At 47.1% G+C, this 25,530-nt stretch overlaps 1 protein-coding gene across 1 annotated transcript in view; it reads right to left on the reverse strand.

Annotated features, from left to right (window-relative positions):
• The window catches only part of COL27A1 (collagen type XXVII alpha 1 chain), a 191,188-nt gene that overhangs the window by 26,937 nt on the left and 138,721 nt on the right, over nt 1–25,530 (reverse strand). Inside the window, exons 29-38 of the mRNA XM_066332459.1 lie at nt 23,685–23,738; nt 16,253–16,306; nt 15,850–15,894; nt 15,674–15,718; nt 15,407–15,460; nt 14,630–14,683; nt 12,314–12,367; nt 10,715–10,768; nt 9,955–10,008; nt 8,003–8,110 (exon numbers count right to left, since the gene is read on the reverse strand). Of these exons, the coding sequence (XP_066188556.1) occupies nt 8,003–8,110; nt 9,955–10,008; nt 10,715–10,768; nt 12,314–12,367; nt 14,630–14,683; nt 15,407–15,460; nt 15,674–15,718; nt 15,850–15,894; nt 16,253–16,306; nt 23,685–23,738 (576 nt within the window). The remainder of the gene's footprint in view (nt 1–8,002; nt 8,111–9,954; nt 10,009–10,714; nt 10,769–12,313; nt 12,368–14,629; nt 14,684–15,406; nt 15,461–15,673; nt 15,719–15,849; nt 15,895–16,252; nt 16,307–23,684; nt 23,739–25,530) is intronic.

Consider the following 25,530-nt stretch of genomic DNA (forward strand, 5'->3'; position numbering starts at 1 on the left):
TATTTAGGCTGGGCATTTGAAGACATAAATGTTTTGGATTTATAAGAAACACATTTCATAATCACTCTGCCTAGCAGTAGTCTGGAAGAGGAGGAGACAGGGCAGCAGCTCCTGAATGAGTACGGGGAAAGAAGAAAGACTCAACTGTTCTCAAGAAGAAAGACCTGACTGTACTGTAAGGTTCAGAGGGTTTCTGGGAGCACTCAGAAGTAATAGGCTCTTGGCCTGCTTGCGGAAACCTGATTGAGGGAGTGCAGGTAGAGCTGGCTGGCTGTGCTCAAAGAAACAGCAAATTGTAGAAATCCTATAAAAAGGTCTTGGATGGCAAGACTACAGCCAGAGTCGCTGTGACTTTCCTTTCAGCTGAGCTCCTCAGCTTAAAAAGGGGATTCCAACCCAAAGTTGTGTATCCTGAACTCTCTGCTTAAGAGCAAACTCTTATCTGCATGCAACTGTTGCTCTAAAACTCGCTGCTTTTGGTTTTGTGGAGGAGGAGATCTATTTAACTTGATTTTCCTATGCAGTCACAGTGTAAGGCAACTAAGAGTCATGTACAGAGCAGTGCTGTGTACTCTGAGCTGCTCTGGTTCAGTCTGATAGCTCTGAACTGCCACTAACTTGTTGTTTCTGGGAAAATTATTTTTCCCCCACTCTCTTCGCCTCTACTTCCTCATCTATAAGAAAGCACAGGAGACAAAGGTGCCACTAAAACACTTGATGCATGAGTGGGAAGTGGAGGAAAAGTGCAAGGCCTCATCCCCACTGAGCTGTGAAGCTTTCATACACAACAAAACCAAAATGCTCCAAAAAATTACTGTTGGAATCTGGCAATGAGAAAGAAAAGAATAGAGAGAGCACCCAGGCAGCACAACTCTGACTGACACTCCCCCAAACACTAAGGTTAATATTTTCCTTCTGAAGGACACAGATGCCCTGGGGTTGTGGAAGAGGAGGGGAATGAAATCCTCTCTTGCAATAAGGAGGGGAATCTTGGAGCAACTGCCCAAAAAGTGTGTCTCCTTCGTCTGAGTCAGGAAAGAAACTGTGCCAAGTCAATGGGATTTATTTCAAATTCTGGCTCATGTTGACTCCTATTAACTCTAAACAAAGACCAGCTGGGATCAGCCTGCCTTCCCCAGCAGCATAGCCTGCAAGGGCCAAACAACCCCTCAGCTGCTAGAGAGCAGCCTCAGTGCTGCAAGCAGCAGTTCTCTCAGGATTGGGAAAGCTCTGTGTAGGATGCACAGGGCTCACAGGCAACCCTGGTCTACTCCAAAGGTTTCAATGGATGTGGTGGACTGAGTCACAGAGAATAGAATGGCCAAAAAAGGGGAAAAAGTCCCCCACAATAATAACACCCAAAAAACAAAGTCCAGCACGTGCCTCTCCATTAAGTGGGATGCTCAGAAAAGGCTGACCCTGGAGCCACCAGCACTGATTATCAAAGCAGGAAGAGAAGCTGATTGCAGCTATGGGCAGAGGTGCCCAGGGATGATCACATTGGTTCTAGAAGGGGAAGCAGAGACACCCAGGCCTGCAGCTCCACAAAGAGGCACTGCACTGACTCTTGGTCTCACCCTCCTCAAGGCAGAGGTTTTCAGCATATTGGACTGCATTTCTGAGAAGCTTTATTCACCTCTGGTTTTTGATGCAGGACAAATACCCGCTTATGGCCTTCTTGGGTGTTGTTCTGCATGAGGAATGAAACTCCAAGGCTCCAGGGCTGTAACTCAAGGACACACCAGGGCCAAGGGCCAACACCTTCAGGTCTGGAAACTAGGCTCCAGTATAGGAACTGGCCCCACTGATATAGCAGCTACTGGAAAGAACAGGCTGTGGGGCAGCGGTATGGCCTCTTGTGATCTCCTGGGCCCCCTCTGACTTCCTGCATGACTCTGGGCAAGCCACTTTACTATCTTCTGCATCTACTCCTAACACATTATTCAAGGGCAGAATTTGGAGTAACACTACACTACTCACTTCTTAAGATTAAGGGTGTGAGGATCTCGCTGGTACCACTGACTCACTGTCCTCCCCTGCACACCAAGCCTGGTGTTCTCCATTCCTTCCTCTGCTCAGTCAAAGGGTGACCCCACATCCTTTAGCTGGGGGAGTTTAAAAAATTTTCTTCAAGTAATTACTCCACAGACAGCCCATGGTTCCGGGCACAAACTCCAGCTTTTCCAGGAAGCAAGATCTCAGCACATTATTAAAAAAAAACCCCATAAACTCCTGCATGGAGACCAGAGATTAAAACCACTGGCGACTCCAGGATTGTCCTTCGGCAACCTCAGTGTTTTCAGGGAGCTGAACGCCATGGATGTGGTGCTGCCAGCTGAGGCTGAGCTCATGTACATGCAGTGAATGCCTGGATTCAGCGACAGCAGAACAAGGCGCTTTGTTGCAAAAAACCTTTAAATCATGTTTTCAGTGGCAGGAAACAGAAAATTACAAAGAGCAAAAACCACTCTGGGACAAATTCTGCTGTAAGTGATGTTTGGACAACTTTGCACAAGAGCAATGTGTTTAATGAGTAGAAGCTCCTGCCCCACCCTGGCACTGTAGAGCCCAGAGAGCAGCCCTATCTCAGCATGGCACTGCTGCAGCAGATCTGCTAGCTCAGAGCAGAAGGTCCATCCTGGCCAGCAAGTCTTCCTTCCACTTGAGGAAGGAAGATGTAGCTTGTAGATGAGACAGGGACAAAAATGTGATGGGAGGAATCCTCAGGATACCATCCAGAGCTGTGTGTGAGGTTGCTGTTGCTCTGGGGAGCAACCACAGCAGCAGAGCCAAGAGCCATGAGTCCACTCTGTGCTCTGTACTGGGCTGGAGAGTGTCTTGATCCTGTGAGTTCCCTCAAAAAACCTTCTCAGCTCTCCAGCCCAACCCAACTCTGTCACTCTATCCTCCTGAAGAGCAAATGAAAGGACTTTGGATCTCATTGCACCAGAGCAAAAGGATTTACAGCCCTTCAAGCTCTTCCGGGCTGATGGCGCACATCTGCATGCCACAGTAGGGCCGGCAAATGCAGCAAGATCTTCTCTGATGTAATAGTTTATGGCAATTTAGATCATTGGAGTGTCTGGCTCAAAGCTTTCTGAGTCCTGACATGGCTCGAATGACACTGCAGATAGGATTTCAGGTTAAAATTGAAGTGGAAAGAACTCCGCTCACAGTTTTGCTGAACAATGAGGGAATTTCTGGTTTCAGAGCATGTTGTATTTCAGTACTTCCAGGCTCCCCAATTGCTTTCCTGGAACTGTAAACCCCTTGCTATCAGATATCTGCCGTGTATGGCAACCAGCATGTTACAAAAACCACAGTGCAGAGCCACAGAATGCAGCTGGAAACCCATCACCTCCCTCTGCCAATTGGCCTGGGCCTTCCTCAGCCACTGCTTGATCTGTCATCCTCCCAGGGAAGGGATGAAATGCCATATTTTCTACCACTGGAGAGGAGAAGCAGCAGAGGGAAGCACTTCTTGGGGGAAGAGGTTGCTCTCAGGGCCCACTTGCCTGTGACCAGGTTGTTGGTGGCACAGCAGTGACTCCAGCCTCTAGCTTTTACCATCCTCTGATGCAATGACAGCTCTGAGAGGCACTCAGATCCTTTGTGAATGCAGGTTACTCTCCAGGGATGTTATCTGCATGTTTCAGGCTCTGTGCCACTATTCCCTCACAGCCTGACAGATGAGCAGATAAATTATCTTTTTATTTTGGCAAACCACACCGTGACACTTGCACTGCTGATAGATGCCTTTCCAGAGTTCACCAGACTGCTGTACTTTCCAGTGTCCCCACACACTGAGGAGAATATTCTTGTTGTGCCTTGCCCATACAAAAAGTCTGGATTTCCAGCCAGTCTCTCTGAATGCAGATGCCCGAACAGTCCCTGGTGCTCTGCAAGGGAAAGGGGTTTTCTGCCTTTTGTTTTTCAAACCAGGTGGCAAATGGCCATGTTCAGAAGAGAGACAAGGTCAAGTGAAGGCAATGAGTTTGTGTTAGAAGGCAGAAACCACTGGGAGGAGATAATACGTGGGCAAGCAGCTCAGGAAAGGTACACATCTCTGGAAATTCCAGCTGGATCTTGCACTGGTGCTCTGATTCCTCTCTTATGGCTAGGGGGACAACAGGAACTGGGGCTGAAGGGAGGAGCAATATGAAGTCAGACAAAGTGACCAAAAGATAGAGGATACTCATTTATCTCAGCTCCAGCTGCCTTGAGCCCTGCCAGCTACAGCTGTGAAGGTCATGGACCATCTCAGCTGCCAGGTCTGTTTGCTGAAATCCACTGGTGTTGAAACACGTACAAACTACCCCTGGAGACTTGACTGGAGCCTCCCTGCTGCATTTTGTTTGAGATTCAAAACCACACTGGAAACGGGTTTTCAGATATGTTAATGCTGGAAATGGCTGAGCCAAGTTAAAGCTAAAGATCTCTGAAAAAACGTTTCCTGAGCACTGAGACAAGTTTGCTTGTGCTCAGGCAGTCATGTGCTATCAGGATCAGGATGATTCTCTGGAAAATGAAGCCCTGCTCAGGAAAGCCAGATGTGCCTCTGATGACTCCATCAATCATCAGGTGAGTGTCTCTCCTGCAGGACCCAAAGGGGCAGCACACACCCTCTGTGCTTCCTCCAGCTTTCAAAGTTGCTCTGGGGTACATCCCTTCATCTGCCATCTCCAGGAAGCTCCAGATCCTCTAATCTCCTACCATCCTTCATACTGACCTGTTGCCACATTAGGTATGAGCTGGTCATGCCAAATTCCCCAGCTCCTATACCTGCTCTGCCAGCACCAGCCTCTGCTCCAGGCCAGGATACACAAAATGGGCTGAAAATGTACCACCAATGAAGTCAGATCATTTCAGAGCAATTGGGCACCTCATTTCCTACATCTGTCACAAGGACACTTGATAGTGAAGTGTCACATTCCTGCAGACATAAGCAAAATAAAGATTAAGACTAAACATTTCCTTGGCATTACGGACAAACCTTCAACACGTGGTGTGGCTGCAGAACCTTGTGATGAAAAGGGGTTTTTCCAGAAGTTGTTGCTGTCCATGGAGGGCATGTCCCTGCCGATCCCTTCTCTGGAGTAACACAGGGACAAGCCAAGGTTTAGGAGAGCCTTGTCTGTGTCCATAACTGCAGATGGGCATCAGCTTCCTCAAACTAACTTCCAGAAACAGAAGATGAGCTTCACACCCCCAAACGGAGCTGTGTGCTGGCACAGGTAACTGCACAGATCCTTGTGTGTGCATCTGCCCTACTGAGGGCACAAAGCATCAACATCTTCCCTGTCCCCTTTTGCAGCTGAAGAAATCCCAAGAAATACTGCTGAGGAAAAGCCCAGGAAAACAACAGTGGATCCAGGCAGGGATGTGGTGAAGCACAGATGGAAGGACTTGGGGGTATCACACCAGGAGAGGCCACATGGAGATGCAATAGCTAAAGATGAAGTTCTTAAAACCACCTAAACTGATTATTGCACAGCATAACACTGTCACATCAGAAGTGTTAAAACCATTCACAACAGGGTGGTGTGGAATCCCTCAGTATCTGCAGCACCCAAACCCAACACGCTCCCTTTCCCTGCAATCTACATGCCTCCAACACCTTCCCCAATCAATTTCGGTGCCACCACACAAATCCTGGACAGGAGTTTGTCACTTTGACGTCTGCCCTTGGCTGAACAACCTTCAGGATTTCCCCATTACAAGATCTTTTGTTATCTTAGTCCAGTAGCCTTAAAGACTCCTGTGCATCATGCAGTTTGTGGCAGGCTGTGCCTGTGGTAGCTTTTGCAGCATGTCCTCCAGAGGATGGCTTGGCTGGATATTCCAGCTCCTAACCCTCAGCTGGAAAGGAGGGGCTTGGAGCTATCTCTAGGAGTTTGCACCTCTAAGCTGTAAACCTTATCTTGACAGAAATCTAAGGAAGGACCCACTGATATTTGTACTCTCCATGGGAATGTAGAATGAAATTCTCAGTAATGGGAAGAGGAAAATGCTTCTGTCAGAGGACTTCCATATTTAAACGACACCTCATCAGCCTGTGCATTAGGTAACAGTGTCTGGCAGGGGAGGCAGCACTATCTGGAGCCTATGCAGCTCTGAAAGTCTGCCTGAGTTTAGGCATAAGGAAATACAAAGAAATATACTGAAATAGTAGATGGAAAAATAGCACTCTGCAGAAAAAAACCCAAAAACCAAAAAACAACCAAAAAACCAAAAGGGAGTAATTATGAGCAGGAATCTTGGCTCTATTGACTCTTAAAAAAAACCAAAACCAACCAACCAACCAACAAACCAAAAAAAAAAAAAAAAAAAAACAAAAAACCCACAAAACAACAACAACAAAAAAACAAAAAACAAAAAACAAACAAAAAACCCACACCAAACAAAAAACAAACAAAAAACAAACCCCCCCCCCAAAAAACCCAATCCCAAACAAAAAACCAAAAAAAAACAACAACAAAAAAACAAAACAAAACCAAGAAAAACCCCAAACCCAGCCACAAAACAAACCAGAAAAACAGCATCATGTTCCCAGGGACATGCTGGCAAACAGCAGGGACAGAATCTGAGAAAATCTGTATTTTATACTTTATAACTTAATATGGCATTTGCATGATTTTAGTATTTTTATTGGCTCTTAAAACACACACAATATAAACACGTGAACCAGCCAGAAGCACAGCACATGGAGGGCAGCTGTCCAACTGCGCCAGCCTGCAGCTGGGAAGGAGCTGTGGTGTTGGGGACCACCCTTGCCTGTGGTATGATCCCAATCCTGAAAGGGCTCCCTGTTGGGTACAGGGGCCTGTGGCCAAGGGTGGCCTTATTTGGGGCAGGACTACAGGCTTATTCTGCACATTTATGGTGCTGTACTACAGTATTAAGCCAAAACTTTCTCGTCGGGTCAGTGCTCAAATGCCAACTTCAGCCCAAAAATAACATAAATCCATCTCTTTTGCTGCTTCCATCACCTTACACCCTTCTCCCTGCCCTCCTTTTAGTCAGCCACAACACCACCAAAAGGAAAATCAACATTTCACCATGGAGCATCTACGCAGGGCTTGGCAGTACCCTGCTGGATACTCAGCTGGTCCCACCCAGCCTGGGCTGGGATTTCAGAGCTGCCTTTAAACTTGGGCCTCTTGCTCTTTTTCCACAGATGTGTGGGGCTGAAGCTGGTGTGTTCCCCAGCTGCAGGAGGGGTAAGACACAGGGGAGAAGAGGATCCCACTGAGCTGGGCTACCGCTCTGCTGAATGAGCCTTGCAAGCCCTCGCTGCTGATAACTCTGATCCAAGACAACAATCACAATGAATAACCCATGTCATCAACCTGATTAATTCCACATTTCAAGCAGAAAGGCCTGATTTGCAGAGCAGCCCACTGGGGCACTGGGCAGAACCTTCTTCCATGTGACACCACCCTGCTTCCTCTCATCCCAGAGCCAGAATCAAACTTTTTCTTTCTACAGCACCAAGATCAGACTCTAAGTGAACCAGACATTTCCAGGATATTCACTGAGGATTCAGAAGTCATATCCTACTGATTTCTTCTAGGTTTTTTTCACATTTAATGGGAAATCTTAGAAGGGAAGACCAGAAACAAGTAACCATCAGAGAAGGCACAAGGTGGCCAATTCCAAGCTCCAGCCCCAAGCCAGCTGTGGCAACCAGGGAAAAATCAGCCCTTCTCAGTCCTTTGAGTCTTTAACACTGTGTGAGGTCCATCTTCCAGATGTGTGGGAGGGAGGGAGGCACCATTTCTCAAAGCCTGTGGCAAATAGGATGCACATTTCTATGTGTGAATACCAGCTGAAAGCCCAAACCATCTCCTGGACATAGGTTTTCATGAAAACAACACACCTTACCATAATGTTCATGACAAGTGACATCTCAGGTGACTACTGGCCTAAGCAGTGTCCTGGGTCACAAACTCATCACTACAGGGAACCCACAGGTCACCAAAGGCTGGTTTCACAGACTCACTCGGACACCTGGGATGCCGGGATATCCTGGAGGTCCTTCTTTTCCCTTCATTCCTTCAGTGCCTTTTTCTCCTTTCTCTCCTTCTGGGCCTTGCTCTCCTTTGTCTCCCTGTGGAAGAGAGCAGGGTGGGAGGTTTTCATACCCACACAACACATGGGTCACTGTACAAAGCTCTTGCAAGGGAAAACCCCACCATATAATTAATATTTCAGGAGTCTGAGAGGAAGAGAGCCTGCAAGAAAAAGGATGAATGAGTCATAATACACTTGACATTTTAAAAAAAGGAGCAAACCCAGGTTTCTTTTTTTTTAAATCTCTTGGCTGAAGGAGAAGGAACTTCCCCATTACACAGAGTAACCTGAACCCCTTTAGGTCTCCTGCAATACGGCCTGAATCTCCCATGTGAATGAAGCAGGCAGACAAGATTGGAAAGTCTCCCTTGCCTCATCCAGAAGCCCTGAGCTTGGGATGCTGAAAGACTTTTAATGGGATGGGTCTGTCTGGAGCAGCTGCTCGGCTCCTGCTGCCAAACAGAATCAGCCCAGGGCTCCAATAAACACTCTGTGAAACTGTGTCACTGTGCCCTGTAAAGGATCTGTGGCCTGAGCAGTGGGTATGCTGTCAAATCACTGCTCTGACAGCTACAGACTCATAGAGTCATTTGGGTTGGAAAAGATGTTTAAGACAAATGAATCCAAACTTCAGCCCAGCTCTGACAAAACCACCACTAAACCATGTCCCCAAGTGTCACTTCTAGGGACAGTGACTCCACCAATTCCTGGTCTAATGCCTGGCCACCCTTTCAGTGAAGAAAATTTGCCCAATGCCCACTTAAAGCTCCCCTGGTGAAACCAGTCATTGAAATTTATGAAAAAATCTGACAGATAATAACATTTCAGTATTTGGCAAGATCTACCAACTGGAACACAGATGAGAAATACAATCATAGAAGTGTAAGAAGCAAATTTATATCTGTTTTTCTTTTAGCAAGATAAATAAAATATCATAAATATTTTGTATTATTCAGTACTACCACTCGAAATTATATGGAGACAATGATGAAGGCACCTTTATACTGAGAGCAACATGTGCAGCCAAGCAGCCTTGAACTGAACCATTTTCCTCTTGCACCTGTGTTGGGAGAGCTCGACAAGATTTCATCTGGTTAAAGAGCACGGACATATCTAGTTAAGTGTCCAGAGACCCATTTGGGGTGGAAAAAGCAGCTTTGGTTCAAGAGCTCTTGGGCACAGCCAGCAGTTCAACAGAATACAGAAGCCTTGATTGTCCTTAAGGAAGAGATTTTTGGTCCAACATTCAGAGATAAGCAGAAGTAGAGACACATGGCAAATAGTTTAACTAGACAGAAACAATGAACTGCATTGTTGTGGGACGGGCTGCTCTTTTTTTCTATGGAACAAAATTGTTGGTCTGTGTGGAAAGGCTGGCTGTGCAGGGACAGGAATCAGAGCCCTGTTCCAAAGGCAAGGTAGCAACTCACAGCAGTGAGATACAGAGTGAGCCCTGAGTGAGATCCTGGGGCTCTGCCAAGGGAAGGGGATCTGGTTTCTTTACTCTCTAACATTGTTCTGGTCACTGGTGCAGGGGAGAGTGATGGACAATTCCTGATTTCCCTTGCCAGGCTCAGGAATTACTGATTAGTTGGAAATTTGATCTATAAAGACTCAAATAAAATGGACAAATTGTTGGAAACCAGATTTTGAAGTACTTGACCTTTCTGGAGATCTGATCAAATGCCAAAAAATGTGGGTAGAGGAGTGAAACAGGAGAGGTTTGTTATATGTGCAGAAAAAAAGTGCTTAGAGGTTACAAGGCAGAGGCTTATTCCACAGAGGACCCAATAATCCCTTGGCCTCATCCTGGCTCTGGGAGTCACAGGGAGTGCACAGAGATGTGTGTGAGAGCTGGAACTCTGTGGGAGTGATCTTTACCTTGATCCCATCTGGCCCGAGCTGCCCACTGTCCCCTTCCAGCCCAGGTTCTCCCTGTGAACAGAAGCAAACACCATAAGGCTGTGCCTAAATGTGCTTTCCCCTGAGCTTTCTGCAGCTGGCTGACAGCAGCAGCCAGGCTGCAGTGATGGGAGCTCAGCCCTGCACTCTAAGACCCTAATGCTGAACTAGCTCTTCCTGGAGCAAGAGCAGGAATTTAGCCTCTTGCTCTATTCTGAGCCAGTTTCTCCTCCACAGACCTGCTGCTGGCCTGTGGGAAGCCCTCCTTCCCTGTGTAAGAAGGAGCTCAGTCTGAATCCATTTAACCTGGGGCTTCCTCATCCTGCTCCATCCTCCTGACCTCAGTCCTGGGAAGGGACACAGCTGCTGCCAGCCTCAGTCCATGCATTCATCCCCCCTCCCATGCCCACACAGTATATCCAGTGTTTCCCTGCTTAAAGCTGCCTTCTGCTGCAGCCTGCCCAGCCCTGCACGGATACAGCCCCTGGCAAACAGGAGGGGTCTGTTCCCACAGCTGCTCCCACACTGCCTCTTTTACACTCAGTGTCACAGTGGCATCTGAGAAGCTCAGACAGACTGGTGAGCTGATGGGCTCTGTGGAGAAGGTGCTTCCAACACCCACAGAAGGAACATGTATTTGGAAACAGGATCAGCCTGCCCAGGCTGTGGGACAGCAAGGGCAGAACCTCTGGGGAGCTGATGAGGCGCAGAAGCCCCACCAGAGGGTGGCCATACTCACTCTTTGGCCAATGAGACCTTGCTCTCCAGGGATTCCTAACTGGCCAGGATCACCCTAAAAAGAAGAAAGCACATACAGGGAGACAAGTTGTTTACTGACAGTGAGGGAGCATGAAGTACTTCCCATCGCACTCCTAATTTCAACTATTTCTTTCCTTCTCCCACACAAACACCCTCAGCTGAGTTTTCAAAGGGACTTCAAAGGCCCAGCATAGGGGCAGCAAAGAAGGACACATCTCACAGGCTCTGTTGCAATGATGCTTGGCAGGACAGCAGTCACAGAGAGGTCTGAGCTGCCTGAAGTTGCAGATCCAGAAGGCATTCTCTGGCATGGTACTTCACAGACAAGCAGCAGGGTGGGTGCAATATGGTGTGGTGACAGACACGACCAGAGCGAGGGAGAAAAAAAAACCCCAACAGCTCTTTTAGCCTCCGTCCCAGAAGAACTTGAATCTTTGATAGCAGTTAAATGAGTGAACAGAAGGCGGTAGAGCTGGCAAACAAATGCCAGTGTGGCACTGGGGGCAGGATGGCCATAGGGCAGCTCTCTCCCATGTGTGCCCATCCAAGCAATCTGCTTTGCATGGAAGAGAGCTCAGGAAATGGAGAGGATTCAAGGGAAAAAGGTTTGATATATCCATAAATGTCATCCCACAGCAAACTGCTCTGCACAGACCAGTCTTGGTTCAGCTTCTTCCAACTTGGAGAAGTAGCAGGAGAGGACTCTCACTCCACAACTTCCCAGCAAGGCTGGCAGGTAAAGGGGCATCTGCAAATCATCATGTCCTGCTCCCAGGAGGGCCAGCCAGGAGCATTGGAGCTGAAACACTCGTGCAATATCAGGATGCCAAAGACACGGTAGCTCCAGTGAAGTGTCAGAAGATTTGCCAAGGAAAACATGGCAAAGGATGGGGTGGGGGGTGGGAGTGAGGAGCAGCACAGAGGAAACTGCATTTAATTCCCACATAGAGTTTGTTCAAAAGCTCTGCTCACAGGGATCAAATCTTCAGACCAAGGGGGTTAGGATTAAATAAAGCCCCCTCTGAGCTGCTCAGCACTGGGATTTTACTCAAACAAAGAGATGGCTTTTATGTGGACAAGAAGGTGCATTCATGGGCTGGAGCAGGTCACCCTTCCCCCTTAACTATCAGAGGAGTTTAGTCCCCAGAGAGCTGAGGCTTGGAAACTGTGGCAGGACCTTGTCTGAGGGTATTTTTAAGTCCTATGATTCTTCTGGTTTCAAATTAGAAGCTGCCTGGATCTCTGAGACTCAAGGACTCTTCTCTCCATTGAGACTTTGGAGCAGCAAAGAGCTGAGCTTCATTTCCAAGGTCCCTCACAGCTCTTGAGGCACAAGATCCCTGGGATGTGACTTCCCCCCAGCGCTGACAGCCTCTCCCTGGGGATGGGGCTCAGGAATTTGTAAAAATTGCTAAAATTAGTCCTGTTTTAGCTTTTTTAAACTTTATCTTTTATTGAATGCACTATCTGCTTTGGCTGCTGGAGGGTAAACCTGCAATGTTACTCAGCCCTTCAGGAACACAAGTTGCCATTTATCTCCCTAGTCTGACAGAGAAATTGCACTCAGGGTTTTTCTTACCTTCATGCCAGGTTCACCTGCAAAACCAGGTTGTCCCACTGCACCTGGTGGTCCCTGGGAAAAAAAAAAAAACAACCAACCAACAAGATAATGAAAAAACCCATTGCAAAGAAGTAGAAAACAAGATCAAAGACATAACTCTTTTAGCAGAGCTCTCCTGGGACAGCCAAGCTCTGGTTGCAACGCAATTACCTCCCTGGAGCTGGCTCGAGGTCCACAGCATCAAAGAGGCCCCTCGTGCCTGGATTCTGGAAGGGCTCTGATCAATTCTCACATCTCCCCTCTCCCCAGCCTCCTCTGCCAAGCACCTTTCTCTTCCTCCTTCCAATCCCTCTGCTTTCTAAGGTTAGTAACCCCACCAGGGAGCAGGACTGGAACCAGCTGGGATAGGAGGGAAAAGGTCCAGAATGAGACTTGGAAGCTCTTTGCAAGGGTCCAGCAGGGTGGGCTGGTACAGTGACAGAAATGTTTGGCTATGCTCTTGTTCTTGCTCCCTGCAGCCTCACTTCTCCATTCTCACTGGTGTGAGCACATCATCTGCACCAACAGGCTCCTTCTGATGATGGTCAAGCTGCCCCACAGGCCACATCTTCCAGCTGAGCTTTTGCCCCCCATTCCCAGAGAGGCAGGGGAATGATGGTGCTGCCAGCAAAAGGGAGCTGAGGGCAGCAAGCTGATACTGAGCCCTCCAGCACAAATTTCAGCCAGATCAGCCTTGACATCCATCAGCCAGCAGTCTGTGGCTGTACAGGGCCAGAAATACCCAAAGGCCAACACCTGGGCTCAGACCAGAAATCCATGGCCCAGGCCAGACTGGCTTAGAGAAAGTTTCTTGCTTTTGTGAGAGCACAGATTCTGATAGAGGGGTTTGGCATCCCTCAAAGAGCCAAAAATGAATGGTTGACCTGGAAAAAGATAGGAATTAAGATGGAAAGATGGAAGATGTGAGAACGACCTTGCAAACTGTTCTCACTCAGTCCATGTGCAGCCCCTGATAGTGGGGTCACAGTCATTCACTATCTTCAGTACCAAGATCTATTGGGAGTTTTAATCTTTGTACATTTGCTCCTACCTCTGGGAAGAGTGGGGAATGAGAGTCTGTAAAATAAGCCCGAAGATGGGACAGTAAAGCTTCTCTTTAAAGGATTTGAGTGGTTTCTTTACTTATGATATTTGCATTCCAGACAACAATCTCCCTTTTCTTTACAGTTGGGAATAAAGGAAAAAAGAGCACATAGTCAAGGGAACTACCCAGGGAATAAAGCCAGTTCCTGGCTTGCTGAACTGGATTCAAGCAGAGGAGGGAGCAGGGTGTGTGTTGTGTATGTGAACAAAGGGTCATGTCATGCAATGAGAAAATTCAAGGTCCGGTGAAAGCAAAGATCCTGCTTTTGATTTCTCCAGAGGTACCAGTGCAGAGAAGGGCTTCTGGAGGAGTTACAGATTTGAATGAATGTCTGTACTTTCTTGGCTGGCAGCATCCAGAGTGGCTCAGTAGCAGCCTTCCAGCTCGCCAGTGTGGTTTACCATGCTGAGAGCTCACTTCATCTAGTCCAGCAGCCATGAGAATGGAAATTTTCATGACTCACACACTTTACATAGACTGCATTCAAAGCCACCTTCATGTCTGTGTTACAGCTCAGGACCTGCAGAAAGGAGCTGTGCAAGGGGCACTGGCACAAAAAGAGCCAAGACTGTATTATTTTAAGAGGAGTGAAATAAAGCCAAAAGTGCAGAGGAGTTGGAAGAAACCATGGAGGCAACCCCTGCACTCCATTGGGGCACTGTTTGGCAGCTTCTGCTCAGTTTTGGTGTGTTTGTGTCACTGCTTCATGGCAACCACGGTCCAGCAGCACCGTCAGCAGCAAAGGCGTCTCTGAGCTTCCTGCACTGGCTGCAGCAGCCTCTGCTGGGGTTGCCATGGCCATCTGGGCAGGCTGGCAAACTTGTGTCATGTCAGCAACAGCACAAGGAAAGGGAAAGACCAGCCCTCAGTCTGAATTGTTCTTATATGGGGTCACTGACTCTGCACCCTGGTGCAAAAAGTTGGTCCCTGCCATGGTCACCTTTGAAATGTATCTTCTGCTGAGAATTTGGGTCTGCACTTCCACCAGCTGGGTGTCTGTGGCCTGTGATGAAAAGAGTGCTTGAATTTCTCGTTTTCACTGCTTGTTTTGGAAGCTGACTTTCAGACTTAAGGGAAATCCTTCCTGCTCATTCCACACTGCAAGTTGTTCCCCTACACGTTTACTCCTCCCTCAGTCTTGCCACTCCTGATGGAAGGAGAAAACAAACAGGAACAAAGGTCAGACCTACCTTATGCCCCATTTCTCCCAAAGGCCCGGGTGGCCCCTGTGGTCCTTGGGGACCCTGCAAAATAGAGAAACAAGGCTCTTTTCATACAACTGCTTTCATCTCTGAAGGGCCATCACTTCCATGGTCTGTAAGATAAAACACCAGTTCCCTTCCACACCTCAGAGGAGTTCTCACTGCGCGAGATTTGGCTAGTGGGATAGAGAGACCAGTAGTGGGTGTGCTGAAGCACCTTAACAGGCAAAGAGCTCAGAAGACCCTTCATCTTCCTGGCTCCCATCTAAAACCACTGCAGTGGGTAATCTGAAAGTGTCTGGTTTACTCTTTCCCTTCACTGTCCAGTGCTGCTGTCCCTCCTTGAGGTCTGTCTCTCCCCAGTGACTCTCTGAAAGCTGTAGGCTCAGTTCTGACACCATCAGCCTCCCTCCTGCTCTCCCTTTCACTCCACCTACATTCCAATTTCTCCTGTTACATCTGACGCTGTCCCAGACCCGATCGTGCCCTCCGTTTCTACCTTCCCTTCCAAAGTCCACCCCAGGCTGCATCCTAAACTCTCCGTGGTAGATCCATGGCTCCCTTTTGCTTTCCAGGGGTCTGACCTTGTCTTTCCTTATGGCTCCTAGGACTCTAGCCAAGTCTTTCACGTCTCTGACCATGCTGGAGTTGGCAAGGACAGAGAAGCTGGGAATGGGATAAGTGGTGGGGAAGTGACAGACAGAGAAAGAAATGAAGTGTCTGTGTGCAAGGGAGGACAGGGAGAGAGACTGATAAGACACTTGCCGGGTCGCCTGGAGCCCCTTTTGCTCCTGGAGGTCCAGAAGGTCCTTGGGTGCCCTAGAAAAATTAAAAACATCAGGGTCAGGTCCAACCCAGCAGCAATCCTTCATGTCTCTTGGCAGAAATGTGGACCCCAAAAGTGTTCCAGTGACAGGAGGGAAGAGGTGGCCCTGTAAGTGTGAGATAGGGTCCAGATTCTTCCTCCTGGATCAGGACTCAAAGCTTAAGGACTTGAGGTTATGAAAGGAAGTAGAAGGGATGGACACTTACTGGGAAGCCGCGTGCTCCTGTCTCCCCAGTCTCCCCCATCTTGCCCTGTGAACACAGAGTTACAGCAATTATCAGCTGGGGATGTGCTGACACACCTGTGTGCTTTGGCCTGGAGGGTGTGAGGACATGTGGGTGTCCCCAGGAGTGGCACTTGTGGCTCTCAGAAGAGGACATACCTGCAGCCCATCTGGGCCCAACCTGCCTGGCTCCCCTGGTCGGCCCTGCAAAACAAAAGGACAAAAACGTGTCAGCAAGAGCACAAGCTGTTGGTGAAGCTCTTCTGCCCTAGCCCATCTGCTCTTGCCTTTTTGTGCCTCAACTTTCTCTTCCAGTTCCCTTCAGCTTTTGAGAGGCCAAATGCCTGGGATCATGTCCCAAGGAACACCCCAGCCAGCTGGGAGTGTGGGCAAGGGTCCTGATCCCAATGCTGGATAGATTTTACTCTGGTTACAAGACAGACTCATCCCTGCTGGTTGATCTTCATGAAGCAATTGAACATCCCTGTTCCTGGAGGAGGATGTGACCTTGATCCTGCCCAGAGCATTTCACAACAAAGTCGAGAGCAGCCCTAGCACTCACCTTGACACCTCGCGACCCTGGCTCGCCTGCGGGGCCATCAGGCCCTCTGGCACCCTGGAGGGAGGCAAAGGAGAGGCAAAAATAAGAACACAGAGGATCTGGCTTACTGGAAAATCCAGCTGTCACTTTAGCCTTGGCCACCAGGACAGTCCATGAGATCAGTCCTGGCTAAGCCAACTTATACCTGCTTGGGTTGAGCACACAGCTCAGAGCCCAGCACTAAAAGATTCTTTCTGTGTTTTGTTGCTTCATTTCTCACCGTTACCAGCACACAACACTTTTTATTCCTGTTAAACCAACTACCAACCATTAACTCAAGCCAGAGAAGAAAAGCAGGCCAGGAACAGCCTTATTTTCAGACAACATTTACATGACAACAGTTTTGCAATGCACAGACAAACTTGCAGTTGCAGCCTCATTGACAGAAAACCTTTTCCTTCCTTGAAACCTTGCCTTTCCAACACCTTTGCCCTTAACCCTTGCCACACCACACTGTGGCATGGTATAGAGGTGCACAACCTCCACTGCACAGTAACTTCACATCATCTTGGGCCCCAAACTTCTCCCAAAGAGGAAGGTATATTTGCTGGTAGCTGAGCTCCAAGCCCTCAGCTACAGCTATGTTATATTTAAAGTTCTGGTTGCTGTTAAGGACCAGGCAAGTGCTTGTGCATATGGAGGTGGGGAGGGTCTGGTACCATGCCTGGCATCTGCTCCTGGGTGTGTGAGTGGGCAGTGGGCACAAGGACCTCGTGTGTGAGGACCCTGCTGCAAATGAGCAGGTGTGAATAGCTAAAATTTAACAGGTAATGCTACAGCTTGGGCATCACTGATGAAGAGGCATCCTTGTTCTTTTAGAGGGTTCCAAGTGAGGTGAGCCCTGGGAAGAGGGTAACGATATGATCAGAGAATCACAGAAGAAATGGTTTGGGTTGAAAGAGACTTACAAGACCATCTATCTTTCAAGCTCATTTCAGAAAAGCCCTCTACACTATTTGACTCCCAGAGACCAGTGCCTCACACTGACAGAGAATAAAGAGCCACAGTGAAAGAAAATAAAAGAGTAAAAAAAGGGCATATGAAAAGACTCTATTAACAGACGTCATGTTCGTAATCAGTTCATGAGCTCAGTTAGGACTCTTAGGCACTACTGCAATGTAAATAAATAAAAACACAGAGTGGTGCTAGAATGTAGTGGTAAGAGGAATTCTGATAGCTGGCCAATGCAGAAAGGGAAAAACAGGAGCCAATGTGCTTAATCGGGATGCAAACCCAGTGCCAAAAGTAATAACGGGGCTAGGGAGCCAGTGTGTTAGAAAAGCAACTCCAGGATGACAGGCAAAGAGAGAGACTCACAAAGAAAGGCAGTGTACAGCAGAAATGTATAAGAATCCCAGCCAAATTATTACAACAGACAAACATTGTCAATATAAAATAACGCAAAAACGCCTACTGTGCTTGGCAAGGCCCTGTGTTGCCTAGAGGAGCAGAGACTGAATAACCAAGAGCCTGTATTGCACTGCCAGTATGGCACAGCTCTGAAGAATGCTCAGCCTGGTCTCCAGGACACACAGACAAACAGAGAGACAGAGAGAGAGACAGACAGACAGACAGAGGGGCTGTGCCCCAGATGGGATCCCCACAACCAAAGGGGTGTTTCACAACTGAGGCTGCACTACACAAATGTCACAGCATCTCTCATCAGCCCAAAACCCCAAGTGCAGTGGCTCATGCTGGCCCCTAGATCAGAGAGCAGTAAAGACCAAAAGTTTTATTAATCCATGTCCCTGTAAACCTCAAAGCACAATGACAAAGACCAGAAGGTCATTTAAAAGCAGGGCTACTGACAGCTTGAGTCAGGCAGCCCTGTTACCTGGAGTGGTGGAAGAGCAGGGCCTGGAGGCATCTTGGAGGCTGCCTGGGGTGACTGGGACACCCAGCAAATACCTAGACCTGCACTAGGAAGGAAGGTGTCAGCATGGGTGTCATGTTGGCACTCTGGGAAAGCACCCTTAACAGCCAAATGCTCATCCTCCCTGGAAAACAAACTGTTCCCCTTTTCTTTGAGCAGCCACTCGGATATTTTGTGCAATTATATCTTTACTGTCTGAGATGATGTGGTGACCTGCTAGTGAAGCAGGGGAAGGATGTACAGAGGGCAAGGATTCCTTGGCTCAGGCCTGGAAGAGGGAACAGAGATCAGAAGCAAGTGGGACATGGAAATTTAGAGTGATGATCCAGGTTAGAGTTGGGAAGGAAAATGGAATGAGTCTGGTCCCTCCAGACCCATCTTCTGTAGCCTGTCCTGCCCTGTCCCACCCCTTTGCCAGTGCAGGGGCTGCTTTGAGCCAGGTGGAGGCTGTTGGGTGCCCTCAGTGATGTCTGTGGCTCTCATCAGGGCTGGTTGGCTAGGAACGTGTTTATAGTATCCTCATCTCTTCCAGCAGTGCCCTGTCACCAGAATGGCAGGATTTGCCAGGGCAATCTCACTCCACAACAGTCACCCGCCTAATCGCATCACAACACATCTCATCAGTATCTGACCTGAAGAAGGAGAAAGTGACCCTCTATTCTCAAATGCATGTGGCGGCTTCATCTTCTCAGGCCTCTTAGGCTGAAACCTGGGATAAAGGCTTCCCCTAATCCATCCTGACAGGAAAAGCTACATTTAGTCATTTAGTTAAATTTTTAAAACTCTCTTTTAACTGACAATGCTGATTAGAGATTAGTGAGTGAGGTCCTGGCAGCTCTCCAGGAAGCATCCCAATGCCAGAAGCCTCAAGGTGCCTTCCCCCTGCAGACCTGGCAGCTTGGCCTTGCAAGCAGGGCTGAGCACAGTTCCTTAGCTCCCCTTGGACCCCCAGTGCCCTTGGGGCAGTGGAGGCCAGGACAGCATTTTCCTGTGCTGAGCAACACCAAGCAGCGCTATCAGAAACCCCAGACTAAACACAGGGTTACCACAGTGGCTGGATGTGAACAGCTCACAAAAGCAGAGGAACTCAGCTCCAGGCTTTTCCAGTCCAGGTAAAGCAACAGGGATATATCCTGCTGCTAAAGTAGACAGTGTTCCTGCAGAACAATGTACTCAACAACGTGTTTTTGCAGAGCAGTGCTGCATTTCCTCCAGTTAAACACATCTTCAGAGCTCAGACAGAGACAGTGACCAGCCTCTTAACAGCAGCATGAAAGAGCAGGCAGCAGCTCCTTTCCAGAAACCCAAAGCTCCTTCCTTACCCAGTTATCCAAATATTGATATTTTGCTATCACAGTCTGGCCAAACAAAAAATCATGCAGATGCTTTGAGCGAATCCAAAGGGAGACATCCCTGACCATGGATCTGGAATGAACTTTTCCTTAAACACTTCTAAGGCTTTCTCAGTCAACTAGAAAGATCCCTGGAAGCAAAACAATACCCACTTCTCTGTGAACAACAACTCAGCTGGGCTTGGAAAGGAAAATATTTTCAGGTTTGCTTAGATAATACCACTTTACAAATCCCTGGCATTTACAAATCCCTGCAGCTGGTGATGCTGGAAATCATCAAGTCCCTATGGCAGAGGCAGCAATTCCTTCCCTCGGGTATGCAGCAGCAAAGGGCCTGGAGTGCAGGTATAGTCCCCTTATCTTGGATTTGCAGGCTTCACCTGGGCAGCAGCTGATGCAGGAGCTGGATGAATGAAGAGCACAGTGGAAAAAAGAAATGTGCTTTGGAATTTGAGGAACTCCTCTGTATCACCTGAGCCAGAACCCAGAAGCAAGAGGATAAAATTCTAAAAATATTGACAGGCACCTTGGCCAGGAGAATAGGGCAAGCTAAGGCTTTACAGAGGATTTCAGGTGCAGCTTTATAATGTGAATTAAAAAATCATGGCTCTGGTTGATACTCAGCCTTTCATAGAGATTCCCAGGTTTTTGATGACATTATCCTTAGGACACCACACACATTTTCCTGCTGTGAGGAGCTGATTAGCAGAAATGTGCTTTAGGATTTAAGTGACATAGCGCAAGGGGCTTGCTGGACCAACTGCCTCCAAATTTAAACCTTGATTTGGTTAAATAATTAGGTTTAAGCATGTACATAGCTGTCACTAGCTGGATGTTAAGCACATATCCAAATACTACACTGAGTACAGATGAAGGAAAATGAGCCTGGGCTCACATGTCCAAGTTTCTTCTCCTTAGGGAAGAGAAGAAAGGAAATATTATTTGAGGAAGATTGTTCAGTATTAGTTGGGTGGAATAAACAAAGACTTGTGAAGGAACAACAGATCTGTCAGGACTAAAAAGAAGGTTACAAATTTTAAAAAGCTTCTCTTTTTAAAATACACATGTATATATTTTGACAGTATAAAAGGTATCACAACATAAATGCAGACCCCAAAACATCTCCATTGTTCTTTACAATCAAAACCATATTTGCTATTTACGCTTCCTTCAAAAGCAGAATTACTTTAATGAAGCATCCACCAAGAGAGCTCATGGAATCCACAAACATCTGGCAGGGGCTGCATTTATGTTTCCATTCTGAATTGAATTACATCCCTTCTGTAAGCTAGGATAGACAGAGGGCAGTGTCTGAAATTACAACTGAGGGATCATTTCCCCATCCTGAGTAAAGCATGAGCTGGAATCACAGGAGCAAGTTAGCAAACATGGGATACTATGTGGAACATCTTCTGGGAGCATGAAGAGAAGGAAAATGAGAATGAGAGAGCTTCAAACCAGAAATCCTCCAGGCAGGAGACCTGCTGGTTCTTACAGTATTGACTTCTCTACATCATATCCACTGAAATCAGCAGAATTTCACAGAAAAGCCAGGTTCCTCCTTTCTGCTATCTCTCTGCCTCACAGATTCTGCATGGATTATATCACTGCAGTGCTCAAACAACACCAGATCTTCACCACAGCATAGCCCAGCAATGGGAGCTGAAAGCAGCAGCACCAGCAGCAGATTCAGAGGCTCGGTCCTTGCTGGTAGAGCTTTAGACAGAGTTTTACCCCTCTCAAATACTGGTTTCCTTAGGGCAAAACCAATTCCTTAATGCCCCCTTTTCCCCAGGCACTGCCTCCTTTCTACCTCAATGCTCTGCACATCCTTGAGGTGACTTTTTGCAAGCACTGTAGCCTGTCAGGACATAGCCACTGCTGCATTCCTGGTTTGCAGGGCTAGGATGCACTTTCAAGTCTAGCTTCCTCTGTGAAGGCATGTCCAGAGGGAGTGACTGGCACAGGATCGGCTGGACTGAACATCTGGAGAGAAAATGTAAACCCAGGCCACGAAGCTGAAGGTCTCTACTACACAATATGTCATTCTGAGGATGGACAGTGCTGGTGGCAGCTGCTGTTTCACAGGATTTCTCCGGAGGGTTTCACACTCTCTCTCTGAATCAGCTACAGCCAAAGGCAGGTCCCTAATGTCCCAGAAAAACCTCCTTTCCTGGGAGCTGAATCCAGCTTTCCTCGTGGGCTGAGAACTTGAGGCCAGTGTGGATGTAAGGAGCTGAAGAAGGTTTATGTGAGGGAATCTTAGACAACCCAACTGCAGTTGCCTCTGCATGCCTGATGAAAGGAGAAGCTCAGTGGCAGGGATGGGGATGGATCCCTGGCTGGCAGCTGGGAGGAGGCAGTTCCAGGACTCCTTCTCTGTCACTGCAAAGATTAAAGGCACTCACAAAAGCACCTGATCCCTTCAGAGGATCCACCTCTCCAAGAGCCTGCACATTCACTGCCTGCATTCATCCAGAAGGTGTTTCCTGTTCAACCCTGTGCTGCAGTTCTACCTTGAGATATTTTCCACCATCCATTCAGAGCCTGCCACGAAGGAACACCTCCAGTTTCTCATCCAACATGACCATGGATGTCTCAGACAGGCCATTTAATCCCTGCTGTGCAGCACAGAGAAACTGCATTCCCCAGGGACCCCTCTGCAAGGGGAACTAGGGAGTGAACCCCATGGGCCTTTCCACCAAGGAGCACAGAGGAATGGGAGTTTTTCCCAGTCACAAATTAAAAGATGAACCTAATAAATATCTGCCAAGCTTGGATGATACTGGCATCCTTCTAGATGTGATTTTAAAGTTTAGAGCAGTTCCAGGGTACATAACTCCATGGTTACAAAGCTTCCTGGTTGGTTATTCCATTTTCTTTTGCTGGTTCCAGCTATTTGAAGGGAGCATGCACTCTGGCCTAGGGAAACACACAATCCTTGGCTGTCCTGAATCCCCCAAGCAGAAGTTGCAGGAGAAGCAGAAAGTGGGAGTAGGTAAAATGTATAGTTTACTCCAGCGTAGGTCTTTGAAAATGAAACACACAAACAGATCCTTGGAGAGAGAAATGCAAAATACGTTGTTGTTGGGGCCTTCAGCAGAACTCATGCATGATTGCTATTAACACTTTGTAAAGCAGCTGGACAAGGAAAAACAATCCAAAGCAGGAATGCTCCTGCAATAAATATTGCTTTGGAGAGGAAAGATTGGAGAGCTCAGTGGGACAAGGGCTGGATGCAACAGGCAGGAAATAAGCAGCTTTGGCAGGTCTAGAGGTTGTTGTCCTGTCAGCTGTCACCCAAACAGAGCAGGGAGAGCTACACAGGAACTGACTCTGAGTGTCTGTGAGCTCTTCACTGAGGGAAATGTGAACTCAGCACAGTTGGTGGTGCCAGGCAGTTTCTCACCCAGCACCAGGCTGGGGCTGCTCCTGCCAGGCAGGGTGAGGAGACACCTGTGCTTACAGAGTGGTACTGTTGAGGTATGTACACATAAAATCGGGGCTGGAAAAATCCTTAGAAAGGCACAGGACATGTTTATAATTTGATCTACTGACAAGGCAAAACACACCTTCCCCACATCCCTGTGAAGCCCTGCCAGGAGGTGTCAGTCCTGTGGGACTGGAGCAGAACACATGGAACACATGGGTAAAGCAGCTCAGCTCAATTTCTGTCAGCCTTGTCTCTTAATTCTATGTCATGACATAACATTTCCTCGTTGATTGTATCACAACACTTCACACCTCAGCTACTTTTTCTCCTATAGCAACAAAGGCACCTTTTCTGGTTTTCTACCTGCACCCTTTCTGGCATTCCATCTATACCTTCAGACAACTAAATCTCCATCATCCTCACCAGAAGCATCCACAAATTGTGTTTTGGTATGGCAAGCTGTGTTTTGATATGGCAAACCAGCATATCCATCAGGCTGGACCACTTCCATGATAACCCCTACTGCGAGCATCTCTCTGCCCTCACACACCCTTTGCATTCACTTCCCTGGTAAGATTTGTTTCAAGGACCTCACAGCCTCTATGTGCAGCAGAAATGTATCTGTGGAGGTGCTGCCCAACTTCTGCTCATCTTCACAACCCCAGACTGAACCATCAGATTATTTTTCCAAAGTATGGAAGAGGAGAGGGATTAAAGCTTGTGGAGAGCGCTTACCCTGCGGCCTTTCATCCCTCGGATTCCTGGCACACCACGGGCTCCTGCTGGACCCTGGAAGGGGAAAGAGGAAACAAAATGAGGAAGGCAGCAGCTTTGGTAAGACCCTACATCCTTTTGTGATCTGCAGGGACCTCAGACACAGACCCTTGTCCAGCAGATTGGTTCATTAAACAATTGCTAAAAACATCGCCGTTTTTACTCATCTATAAATGGCCTTTTTTAAAAAAAGTCATGGACTGTCTTTGGATTGTGAACATTTAGGCTAAAGATCCTGGCTGAGGTTTGTATGCTTAATGACCTACTGCCTGTTATCTGGGTCAGTGGTGTGATGTGAAGTTGAACATGCAAAATCCTCTCTACATCTATTAAAAGCAGCTGTTGCTCACATCTGTTAAAAAATAATAATAACCAGGATCTGGTTTTTAGATATCCAAATATAAAATCAAACACCTCATCTTGGGTATCCAAGTCTGATCTTTTCAGCTAAATACTGACTTTAAGTAACTCTTGCCCAGTTAATGCTGCATAAATATTGATAATGGCAGATAGATAATAATTTAATGTGGACTGTTGGTGTTGTGGATGATCCTGTTCTTACAATTACAGAAAGATTTCAAGTTTTATTTTAATCTGGATTTGAACACACATGATTCATTAATGTTCATACAGAATATGCAGAAAGACTACATTTTTTCTCTGCTAGAATATTTATCAGAGTAAAAAAAAATATTATATTTATTTAACAGGACTTAGTTCTGTATCACAGCTTTTAAACCTGATGTTTAAAGTCAGTGCCTTTCTACTGTCAGAAAAACAAACCTCAAAATGACACATTTACTCCTTGCTCTCTCAAACATTCCACATCAAAATTGGCTGTTTACATATTAATAGCTTTTACCAACTGTCAGCCCTGCAAAATCCACCATGGATCAGAACAGAATTGGACTTTGATCTTCCTACTGGCCCTGTAACTGCCATTTATTAAGAATTTGCATTTGTTCATGGCATGTAAGTTCAGGATACAAATGCTGAGCTGTTCTCACTCAGGATGGAAAAGTCAGTTGACTGTATTTGTGATCACAGTACACCTCATTTTTGGTAGTGAGGACAGTGGTGACTGACACAGGCACTGGATGTGTCAGATGTCAGTTTTATAGAGATTTTTATGATAACCATGTACTGAAATGAAATCCTTAGTTGGTGTTTGGAATCTGCTCTGGAAGTCTCAGCCTACCCCAAATAGCTTATGAAAATACAAAGACAGAAGCATTCATTTTAATGGCAAATGTTGAGGGAACAGCTAGATACCCTGCTGGAATTTCAATTAACTGCTTAGGAGAAGATGTGACCTTTAATATTCCTATATGTACGCATTATTTTCAAAACTGTATATTAACAGAAAAGATGCACCATAATGGTAAGAAAAGGAAAAAGGAATTCACAAGCCTCAGGAAGCTGAAACCAAGAGCAAAGTTTCCTGCCATTGACTTTGCTTTGCATTTCCAGTCATCCTTTGTTGAATTAATCAGCCATCACTGCTAAGGCTCATTCGAAGATTTTAACAGTTTAGGACAAACAACAACTGCATGCCTCAGGTCTGTCTTGAAAGGCAAATCACAAATGTTTGGTGGAAAAACGGCTGGAGTTAATGAGTGGGGATTTGATATTAGGAAATTATTTGATTTACTGGCTCTGTGGGGAAGTTTGGCTTATTGAATTACGACTTTTTAAAATGCAGTTGTGGAGCAAACATTTTGCTTGGACGAACTTGTTATTTGCCTGCAGGAGAGGAGGGAACTGAAGGAAGCAGAAGGACCTGAGGACAGTCTCAGCTCCCAGAGCT

Source organism: Sylvia atricapilla, chromosome 19 (genome assembly GCF_009819655.1).
Source record: "Sylvia atricapilla isolate bSylAtr1 chromosome 19, bSylAtr1.pri, whole genome shotgun sequence".
NCBI classification, from domain to species: Eukaryota; Metazoa; Chordata; class Aves; order Passeriformes; family Sylviidae; genus Sylvia; species Sylvia atricapilla.